Source organism: Perca flavescens, chromosome 6 (assembly GCF_004354835.1).
Source record: "Perca flavescens isolate YP-PL-M2 chromosome 6, PFLA_1.0, whole genome shotgun sequence".
NCBI classification, from domain to species: Eukaryota; Metazoa; Chordata; class Actinopteri; order Perciformes; family Percidae; genus Perca; species Perca flavescens.
The window spans coordinates 8,053,662-8,081,067 of NC_041336.1; the positions used below are offsets into that span (position 1 = coordinate 8,053,662).

Below are 27,406 nucleotides of genomic sequence, written 5' to 3' on the forward strand. Positions count from 1 at the left end.
GTATATGTGTGTGTTGCTCAGGAATGTGCCAGGGGAGCATTTCTTCTGGCTCAGAAGCTCCAAATTGTTCTTTGACTGAAAAACTACTTCTAGGCAAACATAAGAGAGGAAAAAAACTACTTCTACACTACTGCTACTTATGAGCTGTTGTTGACGCTGTTGTATGGACTGTACTGAGTGTGACTGAAACATAGATGAAAAACAGTTGTGGATGGAGAAAGGAAAAGAACAGAAATAAATAATTGACAATGATATCCAGTGTTGCCGCCTGTTTATTTTCATTTCTTTCATTTTTAAACCTTCAATCCTAACTGTCCTCTTAACATTGGGGGTTTGAGGATTTCCCTACATATAAAAGTCTGCAGCTATTCTCCAAAAGATATCACTGTAACTAGGAATCTTTTGGAATGACTTACAAAGAAGGTCTGTTGTTTAAATCCTGTGTTGCAATAGCTGAAAGAATATGCATTGTTTTGGAAAGATGGCCGAGACTCAAGTGAACATAACCTGTTTGCTTAACCTTTACCTAACCTTAACCCAGAACATTCTTTGAGCAGTTTCCATGATGTTGGCCTTTCTCTGGCAGAGAGCATTTCCAATAAAAACGCACTCCATTGGTGGTGAGGATATGGTGTGATTTGGGTGAACCCTTATGGTAAATACGAGCAGTTTTACTTTTAGTCATGCTCAGATGACCCCATTAAGAAAACAAAATCGGGAAACCATTAAAATTGAATATGCTTTGATATATTTTCGGGGCATGGTTTTAAAATCTTTTTCTTTATCTTCATCTGTGTTTCTGCCAGTACAATCGCTGAGCAGATTTACTTGTGAATTTCCTTGTTTATCAGTGTTTTAAACCCCCAATGTCTCTACTAGGATTAGGCAATGGATATGGTTAGGATTAGGGTTAGGATTAGGGTTAGGGTTAGGTGCCTTGAAATCAACGGTCGCAGCACTGCCTGGAAGGAGAAGTTGGGGGCTTAAAACACCATCGAGCAACTTCTTCGCTGGAAGTGTTTGTGTGTGTGTGTGTGTGTGTGTGTGTGTGTGTATGTGTGTGTGTGTGTGTGTGGGTGGGTGGGTGTGTGTGTCTAATCCGGATGATTGATATTCAATAGCTGCTTCTGCGAATTTCAATATATGTATGAATAGAGTTGATTGGCAGAAATGTGTTGGGATACAGTGAGCTTGCAGAGTGAGATAGAGACTCATACTCAGGATCTTTGCTAAGATCCCCTCTTTGTTCTTGTGTAGAAAGCTCAGGAATTGATTGACTTGTGCAACAGGCTGCTTTTTCCTTCCTCAAGTTTGTTTTCGTCTCACTCTCGGAAAGTAAAAAATAAGCATATTTCACAAAATGTTAATCTACCTAGCAACAGTGGTTAATTCAGCACTAGACATGTTTCCATCCAATTGTCAATCGAATTTTAAGCAAACTTTTAAAATGTCACAAAAAAAGAAAAGAAAATGTGAATTAGAAGCATTTCCATCCATGGTTTAGGTTAGAAACAACAGTTGTAGCATAACAATTGGTGCTTCTTGTTCATTTCAAAATAGAATTAAGAGGTATAGCATCAGTCCCACTAAATACTCTTCACAAAGCTATAAATTGATTTCTCAGCTATAAACATACATCATTCTGAGAGTGCTGGTTTTGACATTTTCCGGTCCTATAATGGCTGGTTAGTGTTACATCATCTCTTACTATTGGAGGGGTGTTGACACAATGTACTGATTGGTGGTGCTGATTGCCGGTTCTGGACTCTAAATAAAATTCACGGAGGAGGAGGCTACAGAAACAACATGGCTGCAACAACATGCAAGCAGCCAAAAACACTGGAGTCAGCCTAAGATTTAAAGAATAACCAGTAGAGACTAGATTTATGACTCATGTAAGAGGATTTTAAATACGGAAGAGGTTGTGTTGTATAAAATGTTACATAGACGTGTCAATACACGGAATATTGGCCAGCAGATGGTGATGCAACCTGCTTGTCTTGACAGAAACCTCCAACTGAATGTCAACCATTTTGTGATCCGTGTGCAGATTTCCACAATATTCTGCTTGTGTGAAGTCTACATGCACCTTCTTATCACATCTTTAATATGAATATGACATAACTATAATATGAAACTAAACGCTTCAGAAACCATTAAATGTCAAAAGCCCTTAATTAACCAAATTAATGTACACATTAATTTGAAACATTTGACAAATCCATTAATTGTTAATTTGAGGTGTACTGTAATTACGCTTGGGATTTGGTTAACATCCAAAATGCTTTCATGATATGTTAATGGCTGGTTCAATATTTAAGTATCTAATTGGTTTTAGGGGTTGTATGGGATGGATTAATTGATCAAATTATCGATTGCAATGTAACAAAGGTTCTTGGAAGGGTTTTCTGCATGCATTAATTGGTTTCTAAAATGTAGAATGCCATTGAATACATAACATTAAAAGTACCTTTTTATTTTGTAGAATCAATGAAGGTCCTTGTATGGAACAAGTTGATGGCGTTAATGGGTTAATCCCCCTTTTAAAAGCCCCTAACCTGTATCATGATACCTCATACTTCAAAACTGTCATTATCCTCTTAAAATCCCAATAAATACCTTGATAACATTATTAAATTAAAAATATTTGAATTTAAAGGTAAATTAAGGGATTAAGTTCCATAATGCTTTTAAATGATCACAGTAAATCCTTTCTTTTATACTTGTATTTTATTAATATTCAACGCACATGTTCAGGGAAACACATGTCAATATGGGTTTGTTACATGAATATCTATAGATATCTGTTGTTTTAAAAATACATGTTATGAGATGGCATTAGACCGGCATGGCACCAATATAAATCTCTTTAATAATAATAGAGTTTGGCATGTTACTTCGAAAATTAGATATATCAAGACACAGAATCGTGGGCACACGTCATCATGTACAGTACTTGAACTCAAAAACCCCAGAGCAAACAAGACAGCAACCCCGCTACACTCGACGTCAGTTCGTTTACAGCAGATAGCGTGATACATTAAATTGGTTTCCTGAAGGCAAATCAAGAGCTTGCTTTGAAGGGGATTAGCCTTTCACGGACTCGCTGACGTTGACGGATGTGAGTGAGTGATAACTGAATTTCGATAAAGCGGCTGTGTGAATATCCATATCAAAGCAAAGAACTTGAACATAACGGAGATTTGAAGACGGCAATTATTGGTAAATGCTATTAATCTTAATTCCACGCGTTGGCTGGAAAAGTGTTGATATTGAAGCAAAACCTTGTGGAGTTGAGGATGATGACTGCGTACTGTGGAGAATGATGAAAGCCTGATTTCACCTGTCTAAGGAGCAGCTCGTCATGAAGAGGGGAAATACAATCTGCTCTGCACAGCAACAACTATCTGACCACGTTTAACACTGTAACACAAGGCGATTTCGCCTGGCGAGAATACAAACTATGTGTCCCAAATCCAAACTATAAGATAGACATGCTCCTTTGTACAACATGCATCTGCCAAAAGAATACATATAAATGTGAATGTATTTGGAAAAGAGTCACCTCTATCCTGAAAGTTTGGTTACGTTTAGGCAACTAAAACTACTTGGTTAAGGTTGAGGAAAGAGCACAGCCTTAGTGTGGTTAGGGTTAGGGTTAGGGGGGACCCGTGTCAGTGCATTTTTTTAAAAACACACTGATGGTAGAAGATGGGATGTGAAGCATGGTCTCCCATCTTAAAGTCACACGCTTTGTACATCATCCACCAACTACCAAATACAACCATTTTATCTTATCTATTTATCTTATCACATGCTACTTCTACCTTTGGTAATATAAATACACAGTAGGTTGTTTTTAGCGTTTGAACAAATGCTGTCATATTTCTGTTCTCTACAGGTATATAGTATGTACTAGGGACATAGTATGGACTTGGGACACGGTGAAGAACCTTATGATACCAGCTTGTTGCATAATTAACATTATTGGTTAGCATAGGCCTCTCCTAAGCCGTGTTTCCATTTAATTCTCAACCGAATTTTAAGCAAACCTTTGAAACGTCGCAAAAAAGACGTGTCGGTGTGTTTCTATCTGGTTTGGAGTAAATAAACCTTGCTGCAGCTTACTTAGTTTGGTCAGAAGTTGGCGCTTTAAGCTAGTAGAGTAGAAGAAGTAGAGGTTGCTAACCAGAAACAAAACAAGTTGCCTTGGCCATCTTACCCATCAACGAAATGGAGGTCTCTGGGAATTTGGTTCAATTGGACAAGTTTTAATTGTTCGTTGGTAGTATTGGTATTGTTAATGCTGTCCAGAGACAAAGACTAATTAATTCAATGATTCTAATGCACGCAGCATGACACCAGAAACAGGTCAGAACGTATTCGGCAAAGGCATTTCCATATCCAATTAAGAGCTTCAACTCTTTTTCCACCTCAAGCAAGCAATAGCTTTTTTTGTATATAATACTGCGCAACTGAAGAAGTTCTATCGAATTTTGCAGTTTCCATACAGCTTTTCAAAATGCAAATAGAAATACGTGAATGGAAATTGTGGCTTGTGATAAGTTTTGGGAGATATATCACAACGACACATACACAGCAATCATAGTGACAGTATAAAGAAGGTTATACAGGAAACTGCCTTGAGCACATCTGTGAATGTTGAGTAAGTCTCCTGCCAGAGGTCTCTGGCAGCATCACAACAGCCTCTACTAAATGTTTACCAGCACTTGGCCAGTGGCTGGTGTTCATTTCCCATACTGGTGGCAATACAAAGACAATAAATATGCATGTTAGACCTGCAGTTGGTTTGTGTTTGTGAGTTTGGTTGAACGGATGGCCAATTTTGTACACGTGCACAGTTTGTCTGGGACAAAATATTATGCCAGGTAAGGAGCGAGGGATTTTGCAAATGAACATAAGAAGACGCGTCAAGGGGGGATGCGTTGGCTCAACATAGCTTTGTTTTTTTTCATTTTTTTCTTTTCTTGGCACAGTCAGTATCCAGAGTCAGTGCAATGCAGAAAGCAAGCAGCTCGAAGAGCAGCAACACACAACCAAGCTGAGTGAGAAGCACAACACTACCTCAAGATTTTTCACAGCTGGGGACATGCTTGATGCTCGTATCCCTGACGGTGTGAAATAAATTCTTTAATACTTTGCATGACGAGCCGGCTCCATTGTCAAATTAGCTATTAATGACATCTCTGCCACTGTGAAATCCTCAGCACGGCCTATGTAACACTACTGAATGATAATTCTCAAAGCTCTGGAGAACATGCTAATCCGCTGAATAAATTCATCACCGCACAAAGCATACTTCTTCTGACAGCTGATCGGTATTCATAAGGTTTGGCATTCCTTTTTGGCATTTTAGAGTTATTGGACTCCAGCAAAATTCACAACTCATTCCTTTAACATTCAGCTTTAATCTGCCTTTTTGGTCTTAATAAAGTGTGGTATTCAAAGAGAGGTTAAAGGACGATCCTGCAGATATAGCGTGATGTTAACGCCACTGCTGTCGCCGCTGGTTGTGGTTGCTGATGACTGCTCTCGCCGCTGGCTGTGGTTGCTGCTCACCATCAGTGAAGCATACAGTATTACTGGAATCTGTCAAGCCTTTTGTTTCACAGCATAGAGATACAAGTATGACAAACACAAACCATTTTCTTGTCTATTTGCACCGATGTCCCTGGGAAGAGAGGCAAAGCCGTCAATGGTTATATATCAAGTTCTAACTATGGTATAATTACCCAAACAATCAGGAAAAAGTGTAACATACATAGGCAGCAATGGTAGAAATCAGCATCTGCAGAGCAATAAAATACAGAACACATTTCACGGATCTAAGTACAAGCCTTTTTTTCTCCAAGCAAACTATAAAATGCAAGCCTAATATGCAGTTCCATTTAGCTTCATCTGCCCTTATGATAATGTAAGTGTGTGTTTATTGAAATTGCTATAGCGCAACACCTTGTTCACATCTTTACCCATTGTTGGGTTAACAGAAATTTGATGTCATTTGCAGAAAACGAGCTCCTCTTTGTCACTTTGTGTTTCCGAAAAGCTTATGGACACTTGGGATTTTGCACCAAGAACATGCTGACAACATACTCGGTATTAGCAAAAAGTCACTGCTGTTTCACTTAACTTTTACCCACCGTCTCTGCACAATAAAAGACCAAACCAAAACCCAGATTTTTAAGCAACACTATGTAACTTTTCCCACTTTGGTCCCCCTACAGGTTGGAAGCAGAGTTGTCCATTACGTTACATCATGCAAGTTTGCCAGATCGGGTAGCGGATCTGTAGTTCGAATGAACTGGACAATGTAATGTAATGGACAATTCCGCTTCCAACCTGTAGGGGAACCGAAGCGGGAAGAGTTATATAGTGTTGCTTTAAACCTTAACGTTGATTGTTAGAGATGGGTTTAATTATTTTATGGTTTATGTTTGAGACTCCTTTGTTGAAAGATTCTGAGGGGGTTTGCTCCTTAGTGTTTAACCTTCTGAGGTCAATGAATGCATGGCGCGTCCATGGAAATGTTTTTTTCAATGTCTCATTTAATATTTAAGCAATAATACAGCGCAGAAATGTGGTTTACATTGATTTCCAGAATCAGCTGAATATTTGCTTTTGCATTCTTTTATTGGGTATTTAATGGAGGACTTAAGTGTCCGTCGGCTTTGGTAAGCTCAATTCAAGCAACAAAATAATTGTTCATTTAAAGAACAAAAAAAAAGGGAACTTCAACTTTTCAGCTTTAGGGCCAAATTATCTCTTTATACATTGCAATAGGACAACTTGAGGCCCCAGTATACAGAAAGCTGAGTTTGTTCTGAACATTTTGATGTGAAACACATGGGCATCAAGTCATATGCAAATACCCTTAAAAGGTGAATTTAAGGAGATATGTCAAAATTGAAAAATGCCCTTAGACCTCAGAGGGTTAAGTGTTTTGTTTCCAATGCTCTGGAGAGGAAAGACAATGGCATTTAAAGAGAAAAACAACGGACAAAGCTGTGAACAAGGCGTAATGACGATGTCTGATACCATCTAATAAAAAGTTGCAAGAAACTGCCTCATCTGAGGAGGAGGTGCTGAGACACAGTGATGTTCGAGAATGAGCTCTTGCCCATCCGCCTACTTCCTGTCAAAAAGCTGACACTTCCTCCCAGCGATGTTGTTAGACTCAGTGGCACTAATTATAGCGCCAAGTCCAACCGAGTATTCTGCCTCGACTGCAAAATTGTGCTTAGGAGTTTATGTCCCAGAAGTGTTAAGGCTTTTTAAATCTCAATACCAGACATTTCTAAGTACTAATGAGTACTAATGAGCTATAGCAATAAGGTTTAACAACATGAATGATTCAATGTAAGAGTGGTATTAAAGGTTTATATATTCACAAATAAGCACAGTCAAGTTGAAAAAAAAATTTGAAAATAAGTAGAGAAATGGTAAAAAGAATTGGCCTGGTATTGGTGTTTTTTTTGCCCAACTCATACGATATGTTTTGAGTCAGAGAGGATAGTTTCGCAAAGCACCTAATTACGGTTGATCGAACTCGCAAGATGTCAATTCATGGACAGTAATTAGTCTGAATGTTAATGAAAGTATTTTTTGAGTTCTGATCTCTTTAAGACAGCTGCAGATATGTTGCTTTTATGCAACAACAAAAAATACAGAATTTAATCCCTTGTTAAAATTTTCTTGGGATTCTTTCTCTAAAAAAGCTGAATTTCCACTGTCCAACCCAACCATTTACTTTAATGCTCTGCGAACCTAACCTCGTAACAGAGGCTCCTTGTCTTTCCTGTCATTGGGAGCCAGTAAGGATGAGGGGTTAGCATTAGCGTTAGCTGCAGTTAATGGAGCCACAGGGTAGCCATGGCGAGCAGGATCGACGGCCCCAAGGTGGAGGCCAGGGAGGCGGCCAGGAGCCTGCCGTCGTTCACCAGCCTGAAGGAGATGACCTCCACTTTGAATCCGTCCTCGGTGGCTATGCAGCGGAAGACGCCTTCCTTCAGGGGCGTGTCAATAGCCGGCCCCAGGACGCAGAAGTCTCCGGAGAAGAGGCAGGGATAGTTCTTGACACAGTTGTCTTTCACCCAGCGGTAGGAGGCGTGGAAGGAGCGCACAGGGCAAGGGAGAAAGATGGAGGTGTTGGACTGCACCAGCACTTCTCTGGGGGAAGTGCTACGCTGCTTTAAAGCTGAGGGACAAAGAAATAAAGATTTTTTCATACCAAAATGAATCCTTTCATATTGCAACTGTAAATGTTGATTGCACTATTGATCGTCTGTTTTTTTTAATAGAATGATAAAGAGTGAAGATGATTAAGCATTTTGTATGAAACTTTGTAGTTTTTGCATAATTCCTTTGCTCCAAGATATCAGTTCAAGATTAAAACACCTTGTTTTTTTAAGTATTATTTTCTGGGGGGAATAGATATAACTTGCTTTTCTACTGTACAGCCAGGACATGTGGCATCAGTGACACAACTGGAAATGAATGCAATGTTAAAATCTGATCACTTGAGGAGCTAGCCGTCCCTACAGAGGGGAGTAATTGTCATGATTAGTTGAGGTTATGACTGGGTTTTGAGCTTTAAAACAGGGCAAGCCATGATGTAAAACAACAAATCCCTTCCTGCAGATTTCCGGACTCTGCTCAATTATATGATAATCATCTTTTTACTGTAGCTGCTCAGAAAAGATCCTATTTTGGTTTAATTAAGACACACAGAGAGTGGGAGAGAGCAGATAAGGGCTCACCAGCAGCTTCCCCACAAACCGAGGAGTTTGAACGGTCCAGATTCTGAATGAGTGTCCTGTTGGAAAATAATAGAGAGAAAAATGTAGCAGCATTAAATAGTTCCACAAATGGCTTATGAGCCTTCACATCAACCTACTGTTACTCCGCAAATTAAAACATGCAGAGACAAATCATTCAACAATGTCAGGGGAGAAAGGAGTCAGAGGCTTATTACTGTACAACACATGATTGATTTTCATATTTTCTCTAAAAAATTCAAGCCAAAGCAATTTACTAACCAAGAGAAACACAGTATTGGCTCACTGTGCATTTTTGGTGAGCGTTATGTTTTCCTTTGAACTGCATTTTCTTGATAGTTAAAGCAAGTTTCATGACAACCACGGCCAATGATTGTTAGGTTTTGGCATTAACTCAGGCAGTACTAATACAGTGTTTTTAAAATCTCTAAAAAGAGCCCTCTCCTCTCTTGTGCAATCCAAAAGCAAAAACAAACAATAAAATTCAACAGTGACCGCTCACTTTTTGAACGGCTCTAATTACGGAAGTGATTTTCACCGTTCAATTGCTCCATTGAAATTTCAGAAAACGCTTGTATAAAGAGTTTTAAGCCTGGAGCCAATCCAACCAGCTATGGGATGAATCGTGACCATAAACCATTTGATTTGGCACGAAAGAACATTTTGAATAAAAAACGGCAAAATTGCTAAGATACAAGAACTGTGTACACATCCAATTTACACAACCAGACTTCAGTGCTTTCGCCGTTGCAGTAAACATTTCCATGGTAACAGCATGCTCCACCAATCAGAGATGTCGGTGTTACACTTAGCATTGTAGGTAACGTGGTATTTCTCCATGACTTTGCAAATGTATTTATTTTTAAAACAAGGTTGATTTCAAACAGACTTGTGGCTTCTGCAGGAGCATAAACCATTGTTTAACGATCTCGTAGCTCGTGGTCAGTCTTATCTAGATGGTTTAGACATTATGGCCAATAATCAAAATCCTTATGGAGAAAATGAATTTAATTAGAAAATGGGAATTTCGCTTCTGGAACCACACTGTTGAGCTCTATAGGTCTGCATGATGACATCATATCGAATCATACCCTGTGGTGACGTTGTATCCAGGCGGGATTGGGATACACTTCCTCCTGGCCCTGTCCCAGCCGCAGTACGGATCCCGGGAAAGGATGCACTCCCTGCAGGTGTCGCCATAGCGACTGCAGTCAGCCAGTGGCAACCGCTGGACCTCCATCGCTGTACCAACGTACAGGTGCCCCTAAGGAGCAAAAGATGCAATAGAGTGTCACCCGTATTACCGGAAGGAATCAGCCAGTGTTGCCACTGCTAACATGACCTATTTTCTGACAAAATAATTACTAGCTGTAGCAGAGCCTTTGAAAACAGCTTTCAAACCAACATGGGACAATAAAACCCTCAACTTAAAACCCTAAATGAGGACTTTCTATACATGTGACATGGCTGGTGACATGGCCAGAAGAGAAATGTTTTACTCAAAAAGAAATGTCAAATATTTTTCTGATTCTTTCCTCTGTCTTTCTGTCAGATCCCCAATCCTTTATTTATATGGGTTTACATTTCTGAAAATTGCCTTGAGTGAAAATCCACCTTCCAAAGTTAAAATGATGCACAGTAGATTATGGTGGCCCGTAGTAACTATCTTACCATTTCACCCTTAATAAAATCAATGAACTCTGAATAAACATTAAAAATGTAAATCACATTTCATTTAATTAATGGTTTAAGCACTGATATAACCCCCCTATACCACACAGTGTACCATTATTCCTCATACCTTTTGGGAGTCGATGGCCATGTTGAGAACGGGGCCCTCATTGTGAAACAGAGAGTACTGAGATATGATGAAGACCCCCTCGCTACTGTGAAGAACTTTGAGAACTTTGCCTTGGTCTGTAGAAATAAAGAAAAAGACATTGTAAATGGAGTGGAGGGATGGATCACAGGTCTGCAGTCTTCTAAACTCATGTCATACGAAAATGCGTGCATTCTGGTTTTCTATGGTTTTGTTGCATTTGTTGTTATGTCCAAAGTATTTTATGAACATGTGGGTTTTACTTGGAGAGCTTCCACTCTTAAAATGCCAAAGGCAAAATGGCAGACCAGAGTTATCGGAATCTTTTCAACAAGCATTTGTGAAGTCGGAGCTGCTCTAAAAGGACAAATAGTAACTGTAACAGTTTAACCTCGAGCCAAAATCACAGTGCTGGCTACAGTAATGTTATAGAGGAAGTCTGTGTCTTGGGTGGCTGATGGTAGGGTGAAGTTAAGAACTTGAGCTGTGTAGAACTCCTTGAAAACATTCAGCACTGGAAGTAAAGTAACTTTTAGACAGTGGGTACATTTTGGATTAATTAATTAATTAATTCCAAACATCCATGCCAAGTTTCTTTCCTGACTGAAACGATGGAGTATTCAATGTCCGAGAACTTTTATTCTTGCCTCCAGCTGGGATGTTTTCCACAGCAGCAGCAGATGACTGATCTGACATACCAAACTGATTGAAAAAGAGATTTCTCGCCGCTGTTGGAATTGTTGGGTTTCTGTAAAGAAAGTGTGGTCTAGACCTACTGTATCTGCAAAATATCTTGTTATGAATTGACACTAAAATTAAATTTGAAGTTAATTCATAAACTAAGGTGAATCATTTAACCACTAACGTAAACTGAAGTCTGGATTGCAAACTAAGCAAAGCAGGCAACTAACCCGGGGCCCCAAAACTCCAGGGGCCTCGAAGGTCTCGGGCTTACTGCATGTCAACTGGTTTGTTCTAGTTTAATAAAAAATGTGCTGGGGAATACAGTATGCACCACTAGAGCGCAATATCAGCTGACATGATGTAGGCCTGAAGGTAAGTATCGCTTTATTAGGGCCCGAAGTCAAAATCTAGCCTCAAGACCCTCATTATCACAGTTTTGTGCTTATGTGTTGCTAATTTCTAAATTGATTTATGTTAAATTAAATTACCACCCAGCAGACCTCAGGCCAGGTAGGGTTAGGGTTAGCACAGAAAAAACTGTAGAAGCACAGAGTTTGGACAGGAAACACTGCGAGGGTCGTCAGCCGATTAAACTCACTTGTGTCCTAAGGCTATAAAAGCTGCCCATGTGTTCACTCTGTCTCTCCCTTCCTACTGCTAACATCCGCCCTGCATCTCTTGCATGGACTCCCTCCTTGTTCGCAATCCCCTAGCCAATTTGTAACAAGTAGAAACAGGCCAAAATTTCTCACTAATTGGACATTGTGTGGAAAAACTGCTGAGGGCGTGTGATACCTGCATCAATTCTATTCAAAAATCTGTTCTGTTTATGTGGCTGACATACAGTAAAAGGGAAACCTGTTTCTCAAAGGTGTGTGATCAGTAAGGGCAGTAGGGTCTTTACTGCAGATAGACCTAGGGTGGATACTCCATAATTACCAATAGGCGCACAAAAACAATACATGTCGTAACGGCAGCCCACAAGCACACACATTTGATTCTTTCTTATATCATGTCAATGGTTATTTATAATTTTTAGCCCCCCCAAAACTCAAAATAACAGGAGATAAATAAGTTCCCACGGGCTTCATTTCAATTCGGCCGCTGCCATTTTTTAAAACTGGACATAGTACACAGAAAATCTGAAAAAACATTAAGCTAAAGGTAGTTAGCTAGCTTTGGTTGACAAGGTGCTAACGAACACTGAACAAGACATTTTAGGTGACCAAAATGGGCCAATTAACTTTGATGAAGTGAATACATAGTGAGAGGGTCAAAGAACACAAAAACAAGTTCACATCTATTTTGATGTCCACAGTGCCAGGGTTAGCCTGTAGCGTCGCCGTAAAGTATCCCCTGCTTTATCATCTATTTTAAAAGTAATGGGCGAATAAACTCATTATGAAAATGTTTACTGAGGTAATACCGGTAAATCAAGCGAGAAGTACGATCCTTTTCTCAGAGACCTCTATTGAAACTGACTTCTTTTCGCAGCCAGTGGAGTCGCCCCCTGCTGGAAATTAGATAGAATTCAGGTTTAAGCCACTTCCACATTGGCTTCACTTTTCAGACCGGGAAGCTCCATCCATTATTTTTTACAGTCTATGCTTGCATGCAGCTTGATTTTGAAAATGGAGGAGTCATTATTGTAACTCTGAGCCATCACTCTGTTTTGTGCACTTGACTAGTACTTTCACGGCCACGGCAGTGCTCCTGTCTCTCCCTTGTTTTCCCGTGTTCTCTGGTTTGTCTATCTCTCACTGTGTGTGTGTGTGTGTGTGTGTGTGTGTGTGTCTGTGAGTCACATTCTGTCCTGCTGTTACTGTGGCCCTTACCCAGCCAACCAACACACCTGCTTACAATCAGCCCTCCCAGCTCACCTCACACCTGTCTACAGTGAGCTCATCAAGCCACAGTGTATCAACCCCAGCTTCCACTCATCGCCAGATTGTTGTTCTAGTCTCAGTGGTAGCTACGCCCATGCCTTGTGAATTTTTTTTTATTATTACATTTATATAGCGCTTTATCATAGACACTCAAAGCGCATGTGGGGGGAGGAGGGGTGGGGACTGCTCTCTAACACCACTAATGTGTAGCACCCACCTGGGTGATGCACGGCAGCCATACAACGCCTTACGACGCCAGACACCAGAACGCTCACCACACATCAGCTAGTTAGGGAGGGGGAGGGGAACATATTTTTAGTGGTGGGGGAAACCGGAGAACCCGGAGAAAACCCACGCAGACACGGGGAGAACATGCAAACTCCACACAGAAAGGCCTGGATTTGAACCCAGAACCTTCTTGCTGTGAGGCCACAGCATTAACCACCGGGCCACCATGCTGAATTTGTTACCTCGTCTAAAGCTTGTTTGTTTGCTGTGCTCCAGGAATCCTGTTTGCCAACTCAATCACTCTGCTGCCATGCCAACCAGCCACTTTCCACTCCCCTCCCTCCTCTCCTTCCTCCCATTCTCCAGCCTTTCACTCACCTTGGTTATCTCCTGTTTTAGTAACTCCTGCAATGATGCAAGGAAGCAGATAAAGAATAACATATAGTCTTTATCTGCTTCCCTGTGTGTGTTCTTTGTTTGGGTCCACTTGCCAACAACTCCTGACAATTACACTACCAGACATAAATGTGCAGCATCACTCTTGCAGACTGTTTACAGTCTCATGCTCTGAGAGTTTGGGGATATTTCATTAGACTGAAAGCCAGTGAAATTCTTCTACCCTTACTATTTCAATTATCTAACTCGTTGCTTCCAGCAGACTGCAACTTCCTCTCCAAATAACGACTTGACAGATTTAAAAGCAACATTCTAACATGTATTGGGGTGGCAGTAGCTCAGTCTGTAGGGAGTTGGGTTGGTAACCGGAGGGTCGGTGGTTAAAGTCCCCACATGGACCAAAGTATGGTGGTGGCCTAGCTGGAGCACTGTCAAGGTGCTCTTGAGCAAGGCACCTAACCCCAAACTGCTCGGGTGTCCCCTAACTCTGACATCTCTCCATTAGTGTATGTATGTTAACCTGTGTCTCTTAATTATGCTGTTATAGTTTTAGACTGCCGGGGGATTTCCTTTGACACACTGAGCTTCTCTCTCCTCTCTCTTTCCATCTCTGTGCACCCTTGTCCCAGAAATGCTCGTTACTAACCTAGCTCTGGGGAGCTTATTCCCGGGAGTCCCTATGGTTTTATTTCGCCCAGCATGTTTCCTTGGATTAGGGTGGCACCTGATTCATGGTTGCAGCTGTCGCCGTGGTCCTGCTGCGTGCCCTGCTATGCCCTGTTACATTATGCTACGCTCTGCAGTGCCCTTCTACGTCCTGCTACGCCCTGCTACGTCATGTAATGCCCTGCTATGCCATGAACTACTACAACTACCATTTCTGGTCATTGTTCCATTATCTTTATTGTGACTATTATTGCCACTGTTCATCACACCTCCAACCAGCACCGTCAGACACCACCTACCAAGAGCATGGGTCTGTCTGAGGTTTCTCCCTAAAAGGAAGTTATTCTCACCATCAAGGTTTCTCCCTAAATGCTTGCTTTTGGGGGAATTACTGGAATTGTTGGGTCTTTGTAGAGTGTGGTCTAGACCTACTCTATTTATAAAGTGTCTTGAGTTGTTTTTTGGTTTTATTTATCCAGCTAGAGTCTTCTGAGTGCACATTCTTGTACAGTTAACACCTTCCCACGTAAATTTTTCAACCAGATCTGACCTGAAATGAACACGGCCACTTAACTCAAAATCTGTGGCAGTTTCATGGAATCGCAAAAAAATACCGTGTTGGGCCCACGGAATAATTCCGTGAAATGAACACGGCCCCTTGAGTTACGGAAAAGGTCGTGGGTGGGTTTACGTTTCCATGACATGCGGGACATCAACGGGAAGGTTGGGTTTATGAAAAGAAGAACTGGATGGTTGAGTTTAGGAAAACAATAACCGGACACGGGACAACAGGTTGGGTTGAGGAAAAGAAGAATGGGATTGTTACGGTTGGGTTTAGGAAACGTGACACGCTGGACATGATCCCTGGTCTCCTGGGTGAAAGTGTTATGGTTTCAGTGTTTTGCTTTGCATTTTGTTCAGTTTCTGTTACCTGTTGGTTCATTTCTGTTGTCTGTATCCGGTTTTGTAGATTTATGTTTAGTTTTCTCCCTGTTTATTGTGTTTATCCCCTCTTGACTGTGTCCTGTGTTGTATCACGTTTCTGTGTTTAGTTGTCCTCATGTTTTGTCTGTTTGTCCTGCTTCCTGTTTTATTTTGATAGTCTGGTCTTCTGTCTTGTCATGTCTAGCTTTGTTTTCTGTTCCCGCCTTTGTTGATTGTCCTGCCCCGCCCTGATGTGCTTCACCTGTTGTCTCACCTGTTTCTGATTTACCCATCACCATCACCATCATGTATTTAGCCTCTGTGTTCCCCTTGTCTTGTGTCACATCGTTTTTTGTCCGTACCTGTTTAGTTTGTAGCCATGCCCTTGTGTTTGTGTCCGCATCAGTTTGCTCCTGCCTATGTTTTTCCCGTCAGTTTATTTTTTGTGAGTTTTCCAGTCTTTGTACTGCCGCTTTTTGTTTTCATTAAATCCTCCACTTCAACGTTTGCCTGCCTGCCTGCCTGCCTGCTCTCTCTGCGCTTTGGGTCCTCACCGTCCCTCACCCATAACATAAAGTCCTGTGTTTGACCCATACACCACCCCAACCAACCTCCCTACGCCGATTTTCGGGCTTTCATACTCTATCCTAATGCTACGTCATGTTCTCGTTGACTTTACATTGGTATTGTTTTCCGTGGTGGCCACACGAACATTTTCACACATTCTGTGCCACCACCACGTAATGCGGTGTTAACAGTTTGTGATCATTTCACGAATTTCTGTGGCCAGGTTGAAATTTTTTGTTGCCCACACTTATTCTCTCAAAGCATTATTCCAGCTGGCCTAAAGATTCAAACTCTCCTTATTTTGTCAACAAGGTCCGTTTCCCTTCTCTCTAAAGGTGCAACCTCTTCACATTAACTCAACCCAAACTCATTTTTTTCCCAGCCGGGGTCCAACTTGGTCCGCCTTTCTAACCTTTAAGCTACTGCCACCTCGAATGTCACACTGTGAAAAGAAAATAGCTTCTGATCTCAAACATAAAGTCAACTTGAAACAAGTGTATGGCTCTGACATTTCTTCCGTCCCTGAGGGGATCTTTCTGCTGTATCATTTTCATGTCTTGAAAAGTCCACGCAGCTTTATCACTTCTGGTGGTCAATCTGTCAGTGAGTTTCTGAAGGAAAGCTTTTACTACTGCCTGTTCTTTTTTTTCCATTTCCAGTCGCCAGTCTCAGTGACTAGGAGCCAGAGGAAAAACTGGAGTCTTTCAAACTGTTATACCTCCTTTGCGACTCTTTAGGGTCCTGACACAACACGCTCACAGTCAGCCGTCTTTGGGCTGTTAACGTCAGTGGCTGACTGTAGATTTTGTCCAGCACTGTTGGCCCCAGCTGGCACTTGTCAGCAGAGTCAACTAACTTGCAGCGAATCAGTGATTGCACCCATTTAGGTTTCTCTCGAGTTGTCACTTCTGATTTTTCTTTTCTTGTTCTACAAGCCAAACACCACAGGCCGAGGCATCAGACATATTGGACACATTCTAAAATTGTACTTCTAATGTAGCAAACTCAATTCCGGCCAGCTCTGTGTGTTGTGCTGATTGAGGCAGACATACGCTTTGGAGATCTGTGGGGTTTTATTCTTCTGGAAAAGAAAAACAAAGATTAGTATCCTTGCATTGCCAGACCTATCTCCACAACGCTGTGGAGTAAGGTTTGGCAACACAACACAGGATAGGAGAAAAAAACTCTCTAGGTTGTTTGAATTTTTTTTAAACCAATCACAATCAGCTTGGGGCAGAGCTAAGCTCCAGACGCAGCGACAGTGGCTCTGCAAAAGGGTCTCTTGCACCCCGCCAAAGAACACCCCACATAAAAAAATATGTTAAGTGTTCACACAATACAGTAATGTGAGCTATTTAAATTAGCTGGATACATGGTTAAATGTAATGTGCTCTTACCAGTGTATCGCCAATCGGTACCAAACATCCCAGTTAGATACTAAATGCAATACAATCATTCAGCAACAAATCCAAACAGTCCTGCCTTATTGCACGCTTCACATTTTTGTAAAAACTTTGCAGCCATTTTCAGCATGGAACAATAGCTTGCTTGCTTGGAGGTTGTTCTTGTTGTTTTTCCATAGCGATGAGATTTTGACAAACAGATAGCAGCAGAGATGGGGAATTTGCTGTGTGAATGTGCTGGATGTCTGGCCTTTCAGGCTTATCCTGGCATTCTACTTTGATCCAGACTAGTCTGACCAACAACTCTGCAACTATAAAAAATAATTGATTTGTCTCGGCCTTGGACGAGGTCTTTTGATGTCCCAGACTCAACTACAATATTAAATAAAATGCTGTCTCTACTTAGCTTAACTACTGACTTGTTTTTCCAGCTTTATCTATGGCTGTAAATATCAGCTCCTAAGACACTTCTGACTAAGAGGGGCTCCAATGAAACTAAGAAGACCCACGAGAAAAGACTTAAAATACCAACCATTAACTGAGATATCAAACCCCAGAATGATTGGAGGAGGGAATTTATCAGAGAAAGGACACCACAACTAATATGCTACAAAATAATGTTGTTTATAGAAATCAGGTAATAATCATTTAAAAGTAATCAATATTTAAAAAATCAAGCTTACAGATAATTAAGTAACTGGCTATTATACGCATACATTCTGCTGAATTGTTTGCACTATGAAGATCAAAAGACAGAGAAAATAACTGTGTCACATCCTGCAGCGTTTTGTCAGCCTGCATTATACAGGGGAAGTCCCACAAGACTAGTTAGAAAGGATTTAAAACAGAGTATATGGCATGCTATTTAGTTAATTAGGACTCTGCATGGCACCACCCTGTCAGTTTGTTTTAGGCCAACATTTTAAAGTGAATTCCTTTAGCCTCCGAATATCATCATCCCTTTGCCAGACAAAGGTGACTAGAATGAACAAGATCCGTGAGGAAATTAGATGAGTAATGTTCTCTACTTTTATAACAACCCCCATCAAGGTGCCCGGGAGCATGGCACCCACAGTCTAGTCACTCTACTTGAGCTTAAGTGTTGAGCGGCTGAAGAGTGTGTGCTTTGATCAGCTAAATATGTAGCAAAGATGATATAAATCTAGAGACCGATATGCGGAAATACACAGAGATGCATGGAAAACAAGAGGGTGGAGCTATGAAGTAAGTATGTGATTCAGGTCTTTCATGTGGAACTAATGTCTATTGTGTACGGTTGGTTGACCCTCTGGTGTGCTTTGTGTTCCCACTACAAACAAACCCAGATTCCAACCCAGGTTGTTTGGTTTGCATCAGAGTTTGAATTACAGCATTCTCACTAGACTAAATGACTAACTTGAAACATGCACCAGCAACCCAGTCTCACGGCAGTTTGTGAAATGGTCACGTACATGATTTGATTTGTGTACACAAACTCATTTATTTCATTTTTTTCATGATGGTCAGCACGTTTTTTAAACAAATGTATTTCAATAGGAAGCATCTTTTGTGATCACAGCACAATTCTCAATGAGAAGATGACGTAGCATTAAGAGCGACTACGGTAGCGAGTAGTATGAAAGCCCAAAAATCTGCGTAAGGCGGCTGGTTGGGGTGGTGAATGGGTCAAACAACATAGGACTTTCACCCAGGAGACTGGGGATCGTGTCGTGTCATGTTTCCTGAACACCGTTGCTTTCTTCTTTTCCTAAACCCAACCGTCCCGTTCTTTTTTTCCTAAACCCAACCGTGCCGTTGTTGTTCCGCGTCCGATTGATTGTGTCCCGCGTGTCACGTTTCCTAAACCCAACCGTCCCGTTCTTCTTTTCCTAAACCCAACCCGTCCCGCTGTATACAGCTAAGCAATTGTTGGTATTATAAAAAACGTTCTGACCATCACGGAAAAAAAAAACGTGCTGACCAACACAAAAAAAATAAGAAACATTTGTGTACACAAATCAAATAGATTAAATTATGTGAACATTTCACGAAATGCCGTGAGACTGTGTTGGCACCAGAGTTAATTTAAAACGCACTAAATACATGAGGTGTGAATTCAGGCTTTAACTGTTCTTCATCAGAGGAAGCCCTATTGAGGTTAGTCTGGATCAACGGAAGTACTTTTCCAGGATAAAGCCCCGCATCCGGCGTGTAGCACCAGGCTTTTGCTCCTCCAAAACTAATTTCTTAGTCTATTTTGCAGAGCCACCGTCGCTGCATCAGGAACTTGGTGATTGTGACGATTGTGATTGGTTTAAAGAAATGCGAACAACCCAGATCATTTTCTCCTATCCCAGAATGTATCTCTGGTGTAATCAGACCTTACTCCACAGCGCTGTGGAGATAGGTCTGGCAATGCTAGACTATATTGAGAGTGAACTCATCCCCATTGAAGAGATTTATCGTTTAAATACTCTATTTTTGCCCGCCAGGCTATCACACTAATATCAGCCATAGCTTTTCTTTGCACACTGGGTTTTTTGTCTGTGAGCTCATCTTTGTGAAGGATATTGGATTTTCCATCACCAGGGAAGAATAATGTCCCAGTGCTACTCAAAATGCATGTGCTTCGGTTTCACTGTCACTGGTTGAAAGGTGGACCCTGGCTCGCCACTTCTCCTCGTCTGATTGGTTTAAACGGCTCTAATGCAACTATCCATCATGAACAGCTGTCTGTCTGGTCCACGCACTAAAGATTGGATTATTTCAAGGAGGGAGCTTCTCTCCATTATTCGTAGAGACAGGACATTTTTTTGTTGTTTGGAATTAATGACGCAGATTGATGAGCTTGACTGTAAATATTAAAGGTCCCATGGCATGAAAATGTCACTTTATGAGGTTTTCATTAATTGAGCTCCCCCAGCCTGCCTATGGTCCCCCAGTGGCTAGAAATGGTGATAGGTATAAACCGAGCCCTGGGTATCCTGCTCTGCCTTTGAGAAAATGAAAGCTCAGATGGGCCAATCTGGAATCTTCCCTTTATGATGTCATAAGGGGAAAGGTTACCTCCCCTTTCTCTGCTTTGGCCGCCCAGAGAATTTGGCCCACCCATGAGAGAGAGCGAAACATCATGGCTTGCAAACAAGCAAAGCATGGCAATTGGTCAAGGCCACACACCCACCCTCCATCTTGCCCCCCATCTCTCCTCCTCAATAGCATTTAAAGCTACAGACACAGAAATGGCACATCCTAAGGAAAGCTCATTGTGGGACTGGCTCTAGTAGCTGTAATTCTGCACCAAGGTTGAATTTCGGGAAAGAGACTTCAGATACAGTATTAGGGGATCACTAAGGCCTATATAAAAGAGACTTCAGATACAGTATTAGGGGATCACTAAGGTCTATATAAAAGAGACTTCAAATACAGTATTAGGGGATCACTAAGGTCTATATAAAAGAGACTTCAGATACAGTATTAGGGGACCACTAAGGTCTATATAAAAGAGACTTCAGATACAGTATTAGGGGACCACTAAGGTCTATATAAAAGATACTTCAGATACAGTATTAGGGGACCACTAAGGTCTATATAAAAGCATCCAAAAAACAGCATGTCATAGTACCTTTAATAGCTGGTGCCCTGTAGTGAAGGTGATTGCTGTTTTAAACCCATGGTTAACGTTGTAAATGCATTCAAAACTACTTGGTTAGGTTTAGGAACATATCATGGTTTGGGTTAAATTGAGTGTGTTTGTTACATTTGTAAGTTAAGTATGTTACATAAGTTAACTACGTAAATTAGGTCTGTTTATTTTGAACGTTTGAATATTTGAACTCAACACCCAAACAAAAACACCCCTCATGTCAGTGCCTCTTTTTATTTTTCGTCACTCACGCTCCCACTGCCTTTCACTTTATATATCCATGGCCTTTCCCCTGTCCTGTGCATGAGCACAAATGTGGCTGTTGCTCTTTGGCTGGAATAGTATAGTGGTTCACTCAGAGCCACTCTGTTTGTTTTTTTGTACAAAACGAACAGTTAGCGGACCGTGAAGACATTTCGCAAAATTTGACACTAAAAAGTGTATTGGATTAGAATTGCCCACTCCACCTTTAAAATAAGTCAATGTTGACGTATGGTTTCACATTGGACATGAACAATGTGAAACCATCTCCTGGGTTAAAGTCCTGTTGGTTTGACCAATCCATCCCTCCAAACTTACTCCTTTGCTCCCGTCATGATTAGTACAGCCAGCCGCCTGTGTAGCTCTCCTGGTAGAGCGCGCGCCCATACAGAGGCTCAGTCCTCGACACAGTGGCCGCAGGTTTGGTTCTGACCTGCGGCCGTTTGTTGCATGTCACTCCCCCTTTCTCTCCCTGTTCATGTTTACTGTCCTATCCAATTAAGGCCTAAAATGCCAAATATATATATATATATATATATATATATATATATATATATATATATATATATATATATATATAATTACTACGGCCACCAGAGGTCGCCGCCTAACAACAAACGTAAATATGGGTCGTAATAAGCTACTTTCACAGATGACCTACACAGCTATTTTTGGGGGGAGATCTGTGGCCAACACGTTTTTGAAAAAAAAAATTAAGATTAAAACATTCAGTGAGTGTGGAAGAGCAGTTCTCCAGTACAACCTGTGGCCTCAGATACCTGTTTCAACTCATGCTGCTCTATTTTCTTTTTAGGCCACCACAGAGACCCGTGGCTGTTCATAGCTCTCCATCCTCTCCATCCTCTCCTCCCTATTACTGACACAGTTCGTAAAGCCCACAGCGAGAGGCCCGCCTGTCTTCTTTAACACTATGTTGATTTTTATCAGCTATATAGAACCAACCCAGAACTGCCTGATGAATGACAAGCACATATCCACTGCAAAGAGCGAGAAATTGTGCTCAAAAGATGACACTTGCTCATCTTTCGATGAACTTGGTGAGACGTTCATGCACGCATATGCGTATGACTTGTGATGGTTGCCATAGTAATCTCCCTGAGGCACAAGGCAATTTTTGGAGTAACTGCTATGGGCAACAGCAGCTCCTCAGCATTTCTGCTTTAATCAAATAGAAACAGTTGTGCAAGGGCCAAGTATCCTTTGAATAGATTATGAACACAATATTATATTTTGACCATGTAGATTTTCCACACTTTCTACTACTTAGTGCTTAAATTAAGAATTCAAGCACATCTTTCAGCTGTATATTTTATTTTTTTGCACTGTGTAAAGGGATTAATTAAATGCCTGTGATGTTTTTTTATTATATTATTTATTGTTTATGCTGCTGAACTGGTACAACCTTGGGTTGTATGACTCACTTGCCCTGATGTATAAGAACACATGCTGTTGTTAAGTTGCAGAGAACAATATGTTCCCTCACTCTATTCACTCTTAATAACCAACCAACAGAAACAAAGCAGGTGCAGGCACATGAGTGAGATAATGTACACAAAAATGGGTCCTGCTTTAAGGATTTTTTTTAACAACCTCAGTCTTATTTCTTTCAGTGTTGGCCATCATATCTTTTGTTTGTGATATCTAATTTTAATCCCATTTCTAGCAGCAGCAGGCAGCTGTTTTAAGCAAAAATGCACTGATAAACAATTGTATACTACCTGCTCAGCACCAAACAGCAGAAAAGCAAAGTAAGCAACTAGCTGAGGATGAAAATTAAACATCTATGAGCTTAAGCGACAGATTTTGTTTTTACTGAGACTTTGAGGACCAATGTTTGAGACTTTAGGCTTTTTGGCGGAGACCAAATCAAAGCTAAAATATGACAAAAAATTACAAAAGAAACTCCAGTAGGATATGATAATGTTGCTCACCGTCTCCTGAATGTTTTATTAGGCTATTGTTAAAACCTTAGCTTGAGTTGACTTTTTTTTTTTTTTTTTAAGATTATTTTTTGGGCATTTTAGGCCTTTTAATGATAGGACAGCTGAAGAAGTGAAAGGGGAGAGAGAGGGGGAATGACATGCAGCAAAGGGCCGCAGGTCGGAATTGAACCCGGGTCCGCTGCGTTGAGGTGCAAACCTCTACACATGGCCGCCCGCTCTACCAACTGAGCTATCTGGGCGCCAGCTTGAGTTGACTTTTTAAGGCAACAATATGTCATGCTAGTATGTCTGGCAGCTTGTTTAAGAGTTAATCTGCCATCTAGTGGCCATAAAATGATTACTGCATCTTTTAACATGCACCTTTCCCTTCCTTGCTCAGGTAAGAGTGAGTGAAGGTGGATATTTAGTTGTGTGTTAAGGGGTTTTGGCGTACTGTAGCTATAGACCCTACGCACATAGCCACCATAGGCTACACTGTAGCTAATGTGCACTGCTCAGAAATGTAACTAAAGATCAGCGGCTACAGAGTTGCCACGTGAAGATGAAAAGAACTATGATTTGTTAGCTTGGGCTGCTTTTATTTCCCCCACAAATGTCTTATGCCAGTAGAGATTTTAAAAAAACAATGGATTAACAAGCAAGTTGAAAAAAGAATGACCTCTCAGTCCTTGGTTGAACCGAAAGTTGTTCTGTCCCTCCTCGGTGAAGGCCATCTTAAAGCTATCGCCTCCTCGGTGGGAGGGACTAAGATGCGAGGAAGGGAGGCAAGTGCTTGAGGAGGCAATTTAAGGGCTATGCGAGGCACCGCTAGACCTACGCTATCTGTGAAGTTTTGTGAGATAACGTCTGCTACGATTTGACACTATGAATAAAATTGAAAATTTAATTAAAGCACAAAACTGCAAGAGGGCACCATTTCTTCAGAACAAACAGCGGAAGCTTAACATACAGACATATACATGCACACACACCTGTTCCAAGGTACAGGACGCTGTAGTGCTCATCATTGACCGCCAGGACAATGTCTGCCACAGCATGTGTGATTTGGTCATCCGTGGGCAGGTCCAGTGGAGCCACACCGACAGGCCGGATCACATCCTCAATTTCTGGATGATATCTGATCACCCCGAGGTTTTTGATGTCGTTGTGACCTCCTGCTGTCGAGTTTTTGCGGACACACTAAGAGGAGAAGTGATGTAATCGATTCAGACCAGGCTGGGCTCTTGAATAAACAAAATGCCCTTGGACAAAAGAGTTTGAAATTGCTTTTCTTTTAACTCATGCCTTTCAAAAAGAGAACTTCAATCTTTTTCACCTCTGAAATAAAAGGCGGACTCATGCAATTGTAGTTCCATCTCAAAGCTGCTTTTCCCAGATTAGTGTGACAAAAAAAGAAAGGAAATCAAAGTCTCGTTCTTACCATCCCAGGGCGACTGCCAATGAATGGACTGCTGTAGCCCTTCAGTTTGGATGTGGAGAAAGCCTGGTCAATATCTTCAATGGAGTAGGCACAGATCACTGTTCTACCCCTGAACAAAGAGTTATTACATCCATAGTAAAAGCAAGGTAAGTGGTTATGAGGTCCATGCAAGGACACAGCTAGAAATTCACAGCCGACACGGGACCTTAAAACAGTAAATCTATAGTCTATAATCCCTGGCTTGTTCTCCGCGAGTGGGCCGATGAAAGCGAACCAATGTCTATTTGTTATTCTTGCCACCAGTTGAATAAGTCTAACTTTAATGACAAGTTAAATTAAAAAGAATGTATTTGTCTCTTTTTTAAAAGAAGACTCTGAACTGCAAATTAAATTAGTTTTAAGCTAACTCTGATGCAATATTCAAACTGCAACATTCATGCTCAGTTTTGTATATTGTCCTTTTACAAATGGATAAAAAAATAATGTGATTTGTAAAGGCAGAGAGCAATTAATGTCAGTCCTTCCTGTAGTCCCATGGTTCTCTTTTTGTCTTTTCAGTGAAGCCACATGTGGCACCTTCACTACTCCAAATGTAAGAAAAATACAAAAATAAGAATCTGCCGAAATCAGTTACCATTGTATGAAACAATATACAGTATGTGAGGTTGTACCATGACTTCCATATGAAAACTTGTGACTTGTATTTTGCAGTTAAAAATTTATGAATAATGCATTTGACAGGACAAACTAATCAGTATTTCCTTTGGTAAACAATTACAGACATTTTTTCAGCAACGTCTTGCAGACAATGATACCACGTGTTCTTGTATTACTAGATGTATGACAGCTGATTTCGCTAAAACAAGACTTACACACTTTGTGAATAATAATTTGGCATATTTTTATTCCCGCGGAAAACTCTTCTAATAGTCACATAAAATGGAAACTGACACTGACAAGGTACTTTTTCAAAATCCGATATAATGAGAAAGTGTGTGTGGGTGTGTGTGTGTGTGTGTGTGTGCGCGTGTGTGTGACAGTAGGTGCTGCTGTTATGTGGTGTGTACTGGTGTGTGGGTGGAGTGGCTTGTCAGTTACGGTTATTCTTTAGCTTTATTTGTTGTGTTATCAGTTTGTTATATGGTAAATATGTGCATGCTCTGAAAGACCTAACAGAGTTTCTGAATATAAGTAAATATTAAGTCAGATTACAAAAATCAATATTGAACCATTATGTTTGCAGTTTTGCTGTGATTGATCAGCGTTTCCAGGTCTTCCACATCTGCACTCTCTGCACCGTCACGGCAGCCGGGAAATGACTGTTACGGCACTGTAGCGGCACGTTGTACCTTTTATATATTATTGTTGTGACATCACAACTCTACAGAAATCCTGACGGCTCGTTTAAAGGCACAGTTCTCTGAATACAGGCTGTGTGCATTTCTCAGAGCATTGAGAGTTTTGATATTTTTACAATATTTATATAGCATCTCGACCTGCCTTATAATAAATGTTAAAGTAAATGTTGTTTGTGTGGGTGACATTAGTGATAATGACAGCATGTGATGCTGGTCTTATTTCAGCATCAGGTTATATCTGCAGTCACATATAAATATTTTTTTAAATTAGCCTAGTAGCTACCACTGCTACTTTTGCCGCTGAATGTGCTCTAATGTCAACAAATTCTTCCGAATAAGTATCTAACATAACTCTTGTTATGATTCGATACTATAAATAAAATTGAATTAAATTAATCAACATTGACAAATTGTTCATGTACCATGTTCGCTGTACAACCCTGATCCATAATAAGCCTGGTTTTAACAACCAAACAAACTGAGATAAAAGTCTGAAGAACTTTATCACCCATGAATCATGTGAAGTCCCTTTTGGGAAAATGCCTAAACCTCAAATGGAAACATATGAAACATATTGAGCTGGAATTGTGCTTCTCTGAATTGCACGCAGGCAGCTCGCGCCATGGCTGTCCCTTTTAAACGTTTCCCTTTGTTTCAATCTCTATTTCGAGCCTGCCTCCAGACAGACTAGCCTCTGCAACCTATGTTTACCATAACACCCTTCTCTGTGTTGTTTCACAGAATATTTTAGCATAATTCCAGCTTCATGCAAAACAGCAAAGCTTCATTTGTTTTTGTTTTACATCCCCACATTCCTGAAAGAACATACAAACATGCAATTTACAGTGTAATTTCCCGTAAGCCAATTAAACTGTGGAGGTAGTCAAAGTGTTTATATGTTCCAGCTCACCATGCGTTGGAAAACAGGCCATACAGGACTCCAGCCCTCTTGTCCTGCGCTGTCAGAACCACCGCCTGCTTCATGTTGTTGTACTGCTGCTGAGTGTTTCCTGCGCCGCACATGACCCGGGCCTTCATGAAGGTGGTCCATGAGTCTGCCAGCAGGGCTTTGATGCCGCCTTCGTCCACCTGGAAGTAATATAAAAGGACTGTCACAAAAAAGCCATACTAGGGCAGCCAGGTTGCCAAATTGATTTTTAATTTTACTTTGTGTCCCCTGCCAGGATGTGACACTGACCACTTACCACAGGATACCAGGCGCCCCTTTCCCTCCCACATAGGAATGCATTTTGTAATATGTTGCTTCTTTTATGTCTGAGCATTCAGTACACAGATGTGTGTAACTTAGCTCAATAAAATCCACCTACCTAAGGGTCTGGCATTGATCAATGAAAATGGCCCAACTCGAGGGGTGGCACCAAGCATGCATTTGAAAATCTCACTGCACGCAAT

At 41.0% G+C, this 27,406-nt stretch overlaps 1 protein-coding gene across 1 annotated transcript in view; it reads right to left on the reverse strand.

Annotated features, from left to right (window-relative positions):
- Positions 1-4,942: 4,942 nt before the first annotated feature.
- The window catches only part of si:ch211-113g11.6 (semaphorin-7A), a 52,816-nt gene continuing 30,352 nt past the window's right edge, over positions 4,943-27,406 (reverse strand). Inside the window, exons 8-14 of the mRNA XM_028579810.1 lie at positions 26,904-27,082; positions 24,636-24,744; positions 24,187-24,394; positions 10,597-10,712; positions 9,887-10,059; positions 8,778-8,833; positions 4,943-8,215 (exon numbers count right to left, since the gene is read on the reverse strand). Coding sequence (XP_028435611.1) covers positions 7,869-8,215; positions 8,778-8,833; positions 9,887-10,059; positions 10,597-10,712; positions 24,187-24,394; positions 24,636-24,744; positions 26,904-27,082 — 1,188 coding nt within the window. The 3' untranslated portion in view covers positions 4,943-7,868. The remainder of the gene's footprint in view (positions 8,216-8,777; positions 8,834-9,886; positions 10,060-10,596; positions 10,713-24,186; positions 24,395-24,635; positions 24,745-26,903; positions 27,083-27,406) is intronic.